Here is a 10,000-nt window from a genome sequence, read left to right as displayed (position 1 = left end):
AATAACAATAATAACAAGATGACAAATCACACTGAGACTTGTATTCCAATAATAATAATAATAATAACAAGATGACAAATCACACTGAGACTTGTATTCCAATAATAATAATAATAGTAAGAAGATGACAAATCACACTGAGACTTGTATTATTACAATAATAATCTTAATAAGGTGACAAATAATACTGAGATTTGTTTCAATGAAAATAATATTAATAATATGACATATTTCAATACTGTGAAGAAACATGATTAATACTGGGTTTAAGTATCTCTTAACTAAATGACGGTGTAATGTGGAGATGGGGCACCGCAGGGTAGAGTTAGGGAAACTGAATACCACAAGTAAAAGCAAAATGAAGCGAGGAAATACCCACCAAGGATAGCAGGGAGTGACATTAAACAAATAAAAAATGCGCCGATGTTTCTTCGGCGCAATCGAGTTTTCTGTAAGCGTATAATCAAGGCCACCGAAAACAGATTTATCTTTCGGTGGTCTCGGTACAATGCTGTATGGGCCGCGGCCCATGAAACTTTAACCACGGCACGGTGGTGGGTATCCTACAGTATATCGTTGCCTGAAGCACGATTGTGGCTAACTTTAACCTTAAATAAAAATAAAAACTACTGAGGCTAGGGCTGCAATTTGGTATGTTTGATGACTAGACAGTGGATGATCTACATGCAATTTGGCCCCTCTAACCTCAGTAGTTTTAAAGCTCTGAGACGGACAGCAGACAGAATAAAGTGCGGACGGACAGACAAAGCCGGCGCAAATAGTTTTCTTTTATAGAAAACTAAAAGGAAGAAGCACCAAGAATAACAATGAGTGACATTAAAAAGGAAGTAGCAAGCCAATATCACCCACCCTAATAAGGAGTTGGTTTGTTTAATACCACTTTTAGCTTTTTATTTTTCAAGGAACATTAATTCTACAGAGGAAAAAGGTTTATATTTTTAGCAGCCTACCAATAGCAGCTGGCCTGCAATATTTTGCAAAAAATCTCAGCGTTTCCTGTTCCATGAGTGGGGTAATTTTTCCCCACCTGCAGAGAGTACATGTGCCTTACTTTTAAAGAGCAATTTGCACGTTGATTGCACGGGTGACTCTCTCTCTCTCTCTCTCTCTCTCTCTCTCTCTCTCTCACACATTTTTTTTATCAAGAGTTCGTATTGTCTTGGGAGATCAATTGCGTGCGTGTTGCATATAGGCCTAGTGTGTTTTGAATTTGTCTCTGTCTGTCTGTCTGTCTCTCTCTCTCTCTCTCTCACACTTTTTTTATCAACAGTTCGCATTGTCTTGGAAGATCATTGCATGCGTTTCATATACAGTGTGTTTTGAATTTCTCTCTCTCTCTCTCTCTCTCTCTCTCTCTCTCTCTCACACACACATGCACTTGTTTATCAAGAGTTCGTCTTGTGTTGAAAGATTAATTGCATACGTTTTGCACACCGAGAGTTTTGCATTCTCCCGCTCTCTCTCTCTCTCTCTCTCTCTCTCTCTTGCACATTTTTTTCACCAAGAGTTTATCTTGTGTTGAAAGATCAATTCCATGCCTGCCGCATACAATTTTGAATTCTCTCTCTCATGTTGATCTAAAGTTCGCACTCTGCTGAAAGATCAATTGCATACGTGTTGCCAACAGAGAGTTTTAAAAAATCTCTCTCTCTCTCTCTCCAACAGGACAGAAACCTCGTGAACATAGCCGTTCACGGAAAAGCGCGCAGGAGCGCTCACGCTAGAGATCACACTCGGACGCGTTAAAAATATGTTCTCTCTCTCTCTCTCTCTCTCTCTCTCTCTCTCTCTCTCTCTCTCTGTCTCTGTCGAAGCTTCCTCGAATATTTTGCATGGGTGCACCTTTCGGGCGGATGAATGGGAAGGCCTCCTGAGGTGTAGTCTTGCGTGAGAGAAATAAAACGGCGCGCGGGCCGAATGCACACGCGCGCGCGCCTGGTGGATAAAAGGGCGAGTGAGAGGCCGCGCGCGCACAAGCACGCGTGTGCGTAAGAGTGCTCGAATTGAAAGAAAAAGACATTTGAATGGTCACTCAAAAGCTGTGAGCACTCGTACGTAAGTGTGCTTTAATATAATAAAAGAGGGTCCTAAGGTCACTGGGAATGAGCAGGCGTTTATGAATGACAAGAGTTGTGTTTATAACTGGCCTGGTATTTGACTCATGAATAATGATAAATAAAACCTTAGGGCGTAAAGGCATTGGCCATATGATGCGAAGGTATAAAAACTACCTGTCTAAGGCATCTGTCTGATTTAAAAGGTCTAGGTGAAATGTATTTGGAATTGTCTAGTATCTGACTAACAAATACTAATAAATCAAAACTTGGGGCGGAAAGACATTAGCTATGTAATACGAAATTATAAAAAAGACCTATTTAGGTATTAATCTGATTAACAAGATTTGGGTGAATTGTATTTGTAACTGGTCTGGTATTTGACTCATAAATAATAGTAAATAAAATCTTAGGGCGTAAAGACATTGGCATATGATGTTTAAGGTATTTGTCTGACTAAAAAGGTCTAGGTGAATTGTGTTTGTAATTGGTATGGTATCTGATTAGTATATACTAAAAAAATCTTAGGACGTATAGACATTACCCTTGCTATACGACCTATCTAGTAGGAAATTAGTTTGATTCTAAAAAGGTCTAGGAGAAGGAAAAGTATTTCAGAATTCCGCGCTTTACTGTATCAAGAAATCTGAATTATTCAAATCAAGTGATTAAAAATGCACGAGACCATGTTAAAATCATATTTCCATCATCAAAAGATTTCACGTTAACAACTGTCGTATTTAGATTTTTATAATAAGGGATTTTATGATAATTCAGTTTTTTTTTGTTTTTCCTCGACAGCTCAGAGAAATTTGTCAAGAATTTTGTGGGTCTTCTTTGGTATCTGAACAGGTTAAGTTGGTCAAAATAGGACTACATTTAAACGACCCAAAAGCTTGAGTTTGACCAGGGGCAGAGGAAGCCAAAATAAAGATCAAAATAATGATCAAGAGTACAACAAGTTTGGTAAAGGAGAGTTCAAAATAAAGATCGCATCTGAATGATCAAGAGTTTAAGTTTGATCAAGGCAGATTCCAAAATAAAGATCGCATCTGAATGATCAAGAGTTTAAGTTTAATTTGAGGTAACAGAAGCCAAAATAAAGATTACATCTGAATGATCAAGAGTTCAAGTTTGATAAAGGCAGAGCCCAAAATAAAGATCAAATCTGAATGATCAACAGCATATGTCTGACAAAGGCAGAGTCCAAACCACAGATCACATTCCAGTGATCAAGAGTCAAGAGATTGACTGAATGGTCAAGAGTATAAGTCTGATAAAGGGCAGAGTCCCAAATTAAGATCACACCTGATTGATCAAGAGCACAAGTCTGATAAAAATCATATCTGAATGATCAAGGGTATACGTTGGATAAAGGCAGAGGAAGCCAAAATAAACATCACACCTAAATGATCAAGAATACAAATCTGATAAAGATCACACCAGAACGATCATGAATGCAGGTCTGACAAAAGCAGAGTCCAAAATAGAGATCACACCAGAATTATCAAGAGTATAAGTTTAATAAAGGAGTGTTCAAAATAAAGACCACATTCCCGTGATCGAAAAACTCCGACCTGTAAAAACCTACAAATCGCACCACTACTCACCCAGGGAGCTTCTCTTTTCGTTCTCCCCAACCGTCCGCCTTTCATGAACTCGACGAAGTCGTACTGGGTGATGGATGGCGCGACGTTCCTCCTCCCGAAGATGGCCAAGTGGGCGCTTCGGGGCACCGTCAGGTTGAACCTGTTTTGTGAGGTGAAAGGTCATGCATTAGGCATTGATACACTGTACGTTTATCGGTTTGTTTGGCTGGGGCAAATTCCTCACAGTAAAACTGTATGTCATCAGTATGGTAATGGGTTCAGTTTACGGGAAGAATATGCTCGCAAGAACCACTGACTGACTTGACTTCAAAATAAAATATGCTTGCAAGATCCATTGATTGAACTGGCATAAAAATATAAAAAAATCTTTTAAAATACTGATTAACTTGGCTTAAAAATACAAAAATATGCTTCCAGAATACTGATTGACGGCAAAATATAAAATATGCTTCAAGAATACTGATTGACTTGGCTAACAATAGAATATTCTTTTCAGAATCACTTTGACTGACTTGGCTTAAAAATAAATATACTTCCAGAAACGCTTGTGCTTAAGATACAAAAAATAGAATATGCTTCAAGAACATTGATTGCCTTGACGTAAAAAAAAATAGAAAATGCACCCAAAAACTACTGACTGACTTGGCTTAGAAATATAAAATATGCTTCCAAGAATACTGATTGACTTGGTTTAAAAATATAAAATATACACTTTCAAGAATACTGACTGACTTGGCTTAAAAATATAAAAAATGCTTTCAAAAATACTGATTGATTGGCTTAAAAATATAAAATATGCTTTCACGAATCACTGATTGACTTGGCTTAACAAAAATAGAATATCCTTGCAAGAATACTGATTGACTTTGCTTAAAAATATAAAATATGCTTTCATGTATACTGATTGACTTGGCTTAAAAAAAGAAGGTGCTTTCAAGAACCACTGATTGACTTCGTTTCAAAAAACAGAATATGCTTGCAAGCCCCACTAACTGACTTTGCAAAAAAATAAATAAATAAATAAATAAAAATAGAACATCCTTTCAAGAACCACTAATTGATTTGGCCCGAAAAAAAAAAACATTCATATGCCAAATCACATGTATAATAACAAACACAATCAACATATACATTATTTTAATGAATGTACACTTGTTGCCTACTTAAATATTGGAACTGACCCATGTATCTGCATATCAGATATATTGCAAGAGTTACAAATAAAATTCTTGAATGATTTACTGATTCAAACAAAACTATGGCCCTAAAAAATAACAACCCACATAACTAAGTCTAGAATATGCATCTAAGTAAAAAAAAATATATATATATAAAAGCAATAATCGTAAACCAGGACGATACTTACATAACTATAAAGGCAAATTTGAAAACATACCATCCCGGGCAATACGTTTCCAGCCACGTATGTTCATGTAAAAAAATCCCCGTGTGAAATTGATACACGGTTTAGGCGTATTATAAAATGCGTACAAAATATCGGAAACGGACGGTTCCATAAAGAACTGGCGTTTAATTGCACCTTCCAGGAAATGTCACAACGATGTATGTCTTGAAATAATAAAAAATAAAAGAAGAATTCAGAGCAGTGACGTATTTTGAGAGAGGACAGTAAAACGCGAATGTTCTGTGAAATATTGGTCATAAACAACGCCCTAAAAATGAACCAGAATGGGCCAAAGTGACAAGGAACAATAGCAGTTAAATAATAAAAGTATTCTATATAAAATAAAACTGTGATGGGAGCCCTTTCAGGTAAACTTGCCAGTTTGCTCGCTTGAATATAAACATGGGTGAATTGTAGAAAATGTTATACCCCCATTCTTAAATCTGCTATGCCCAATTTTGTAATTTTAGTCACTTTCGATTCATTACCACCTCTCTCTCTCTCTCTCTCTCTCTCTCTCTCTCTCTCTCTCTCTCTCTCTCTCTCTTATTTGTGCCACACTTAGTCTAAAATACTGTTACTTAACATAAAGTATGTAAATCAAGTGAATGTTTTCTCAAAAGATACACAGCATCTGAGCTACAATCAACATAAAATGTACATATAAAAATAAACTAATAACACCTAAGAAACTGAAACATTTTTTTAATCTTATACATGAAGGATTGTATTTTTAAAAAATGAATAAATATCCACATTAAATTACTATCCTGCCTTTTGAAAGTCAAATACTTGAAAAAAAAATCACATTTGACAAAATAAAAGCCTATTTTTAAATAGGCCACGCATCATGAAAATGTTTTAGTAAAATAAATACAAGTTTGTCAGAGAACCTAGTTTAAAAGAATACAAAGCTCCGAATACCTCAAACTACGAACGTATTTGCTTCTAAAGGAAAAAAAATAAGATGCTTCAAGAAAAACAAACTCTCAAAAAAGCATAATTCTCCAACAGTCCATAAAGGTTGGTTGTTTGATGATAATCTTGTACCCCTAAAGCAACAAAAAATAAATAAATAAATAAACAAATTAGTGAATAAATAAATAAACAAATAAATTTACATCCTGGAAATGCACCTGGGGATGGGTGTGCCGTTGCACAGATCTGACCTGAACTGAACTAAACAGTATGGATCCCTCTCAAAATCTAACCAAATCCTTCCGCATTATTTTCTTACAGTCGACCATCAAGTGCTTTGTTTATTTTGTACTCAAAACAAACAAAGAAACAAACGAATGAACAAACAAACACAGAAGCATACTGAACTCTGGGATAAAATACAGAATTTAGGCCAGAGGCCAACCGCTGGGACCTACGAGGTCATTCAGAGCTGAAGAGGAAATTGACAGTAAGAGGGTTTGAAAGGTGTAACAGGAGGAAAACCTCGCAGTTGCACAGTCAAGGAAAGTAAGTCGGAAGAAAGGGAATACGGACGGAGGTAGAGTTAAAGGAATGAAAGGGGCTGCAGCTAGGGGCCTAAAGAAAGGGACGCTGCAAAGAACCTTACATCGACCTCTTTCGACAGATGAATAATTAACACAAACAAAACCTAAAGTCCAGAGCTCGTACCTCATGAAGGTGGGCTGTTTGACCTCGAACTGGGCATTCCAGTAACTCTTGGGGGCGATTTTGTTGACGTATCTTCTGTTCAGGTCACGCAGGCGGGTCAGTTCGGTGGTGCCTGCGTCCGTTTTCGGTGCCCTGGCTAGCGAGGTGGTCAGCGGGGGCGAATAAGCTGAAATGAGAGAGAAAAATCATTAGAGATTGGTCCGATATCGCTTAGTTTTGTCACCTTTCACGGCTGGCCCGACGGATTAGATGATGATGATGATGATGATGATGATGATGATGATTATATATTTGCACCTTTCACGGCTTTATTATTATTATTATTATTATTATTATTATTATTATTATTATTACAGGTGGTCTGATATCAACTTTTCACCTTTGAAGACTTTTGTTATAATAATAATAATAATAATAATAATAATAATAATAATAATAATAATAATATTATTATTATTATTATTATTGGACTATAAACTTTAGGTAAAAGGCCAAGCGCTGGGACCTAATTGGTCATCCAGCTCTTAAAATAATGTCTCAATAACTGTTAGGAGAGGGTGGAAAGTAAGATGGAAGAAAGAGAATATGAACGGAGGTGCAATAAAAAGAAATGAAAGGGGTTGCATCTAGGGGCCGAAGAGACGCTGCAAAGAACCTTAAATATTGCCTACAGTGCACCGCGTGAGGTGTACTGACGATAATACGCGTAACATTATGTTCGTGTGTGTGTGTGTGTGTGTGAGCATCGTTTTGTATAAACAGCCATTTCCTTTTAAAACGACTGACTCTAGAGAGCGATTTCATTCAAATATATATATATATATATATATATATATATATATATATATATATATATATATATATATATATATATATATATAATATATTACTACTACATGCTCGGAAAATTCCTCCATTTTGCAATAAGATAAAAGTTTAAAACACATTAAAGATTCTTTCTTAATGATGATTGGGTAAACTTTCATAATTTGGCTGTACTATACGTGTATTCAATCTGAATAATTTACATAAATCTGAAAAAACAAGATTTTCAAAAAATCCCAGAAGAAATATAAATAAAAACACATAATAGCGAGCGAACTATGACGTACTTCAATGGTAGGAAAATAGGTAGAGAAAGGGGAAGGGGAGAGAGGAATAGAATAGGAAGGGGATGGATAAGAAGGGATGGCGAGGGGAAGTTGGGGAAGGGTGAGAAGGGAAAGGTTCCCCCCACAACAAAACTCTCGGCCAAAACTCTACGGCGTCGAAGTTTGGCGTCGGTCGGAAATCATATTTACTCAACCGGCCCAAACTCGCTTCAGTATTATGAGACCGTTAAACACTGAAACGTGGTGATGGTGGTGGTTGAGTTACCTCTCCCCCCCTCCCTCCCCCTTTCTCCCTCATCCATGGATGGAGAGAGAATGCTGGGGGAGGATCTCCTCCTCTTTCTCCAACAGAAACTTAGGCGAGAGCTCGGTCACGGCTCGATGGGCTCCAACATGCTGGTGTTACTTTGCACTGATTGAGGGAAGATGGAGAACAAGACCCAGCCGCCATGAGAGGGAAGAAGAAGAAGAAGAAGAAGAAGAAGAAGAAGAAGAAGAAGAGAGAGAGAGAGAGAGAGAGAGAGAGAGAGAGAGAGAGAGAGCTAAAGTGAGATAAAATTCTAGTGAGAGAAATAGAGAGAGTTCATGAGAGAGAGAGAGAGAGAGAGAAAAATTGAGAAATTTATGGGAGAAAAATTAATATGAATGAGAGAGCTCAAGTGAGATAAAATTCTAGTGGGAGAAATAAATTTCAAGCGAGAGAACTACTAGATAAAATAAATAATACGAGAGAGAGAGAGAGAGAGAGAGAGAGAGAGAGAGAGAGAGAGAGAGAGAGAGAAAGTTTAGAGAGAAGAATTAATATGAATGAGAATGAAAGAATTATGAGAAATAAATTTAGGAGAAAAATTAATATGAATGAGAGAGAAATGCTACAGTGAGATAAATATTCTAGAGAGAGAATTAAATTTCAAAATGAGAGAGAACTACTACATAAAATAAATAATACTAGAGAGAGAGAGAGAGAGAGAGAGAGAGAGAGAGAGAGAGAGAGAGAGAGAGAGAGAGAGAGAGTTTATGCGTGGGAGAAAAATTAATATGACTGAGAGAATGCTACAGTGAGATAAAATTCTAGCGAGATAAAATTCTAGTGAGAGAAATAAATTTCAAGCTGGAGAACTATTACGTAGAGAGAGAATGATAAGCGTGAGTTAGATGGAATTTTACTGAGATAAATAAATTTCAAGAGAGATAAATGATAGTGAGAAAACTAACAGATAAAAAAATGATATGAGAGAGACTAAAATCACCATGAAAATAATTTTTTCATGAAATGTAAGGTACGAGAGAACTGATGCAAATACACATAAAAGTAAAGAAGGAACGGATATAAAATCAATCTCTCTCTCCTTCCAACTGATTCTCATCTTCTTTGTAAAGTGATGCCAAATCACTTTGCAATACAAATATATATATATATATATATATATATATATATATATATATATATATATATATATATATATATATATATATGTGTATATGTATATATATGTGTATATATGTGTGTACGTATGTATACGAAAGACATAGAGAGATAGAGAGAGAGAGAATCACTTCTTCCGCCACCGCAGACCATTAAAAAGGAGGTCTTTTGTTGCATAAAGCGAACACGATCAAAACGGATTTTTCCAATTTGGTAAAAGTGTCGAGTGAATAACACAAAGAACCCTTCGAGGGGAAGATTTCCCCTTTATGGGGAAGACTAGTAGAGTAAGGGAGATTTCCCCTTTATGTGGAGAGCACAGAGAGAGAGAGAGAGAGAGAGAGAGAGAGAGAGAGAGAGAGAGAGAGAGAGAGAGAGAGAGAGAGAGAGAATCTCTTTCCATCTGCTCGAGGAATTGAGGCTGTGTATAAGGGGTCAGGGGTGTCTTGCCCTCTTATCCCGTCAGGTGGCTCACAACCCACGAGAGAGAGAGAGAGAGAGAGAGAGAGAGAGAGAGAGAGAGAGAGAGAGAGAGAGAGAGAGAGAGCCTGGCCACTTGGAGAGAGTATTCTCTTTATCTTGCTTCCTATTTCACCTTATGGAAATTCTATCCTGCGTTCACAATCCTCAACCCAAAAGCTAAGAGAGAGAGAGAGAGAGAGAGAGAGAGAGAGAGAGAGAGAGAGAGAGAGTATTCTCTTTATCATACTTTTTATTTCACCTATGGAAATTCTATTCTAAGT

The 10,000-nt window shown here is 36.8% G+C and overlaps 1 protein-coding gene across 1 annotated transcript in view; it reads right to left on the bottom strand.

Annotated features, from left to right (window-relative positions):
- Ten-a (tenascin accessory) overlaps positions 1-10,000 on the bottom strand; it is a 1,082,171-nt gene that overhangs the window by 246,630 nt on the left and 825,541 nt on the right. The window contains 2 exon segments of the mRNA XM_067108410.1: positions 3,686-3,824; positions 6,720-6,885. Coding sequence (XP_066964511.1) covers positions 3,686-3,824; positions 6,720-6,885 — 305 coding nt within the window.

The sequence above is a fragment of the Macrobrachium rosenbergii genome, chromosome 9 (assembly GCF_040412425.1).
Source record: "Macrobrachium rosenbergii isolate ZJJX-2024 chromosome 9, ASM4041242v1, whole genome shotgun sequence".
Classification (NCBI taxonomy): domain Eukaryota; kingdom Metazoa; phylum Arthropoda; class Malacostraca; order Decapoda; family Palaemonidae; genus Macrobrachium; species Macrobrachium rosenbergii.
Note: the sequence above shows the minus strand (reverse complement) of the source record. Positions and strands in the feature narration are given on the sequence as shown.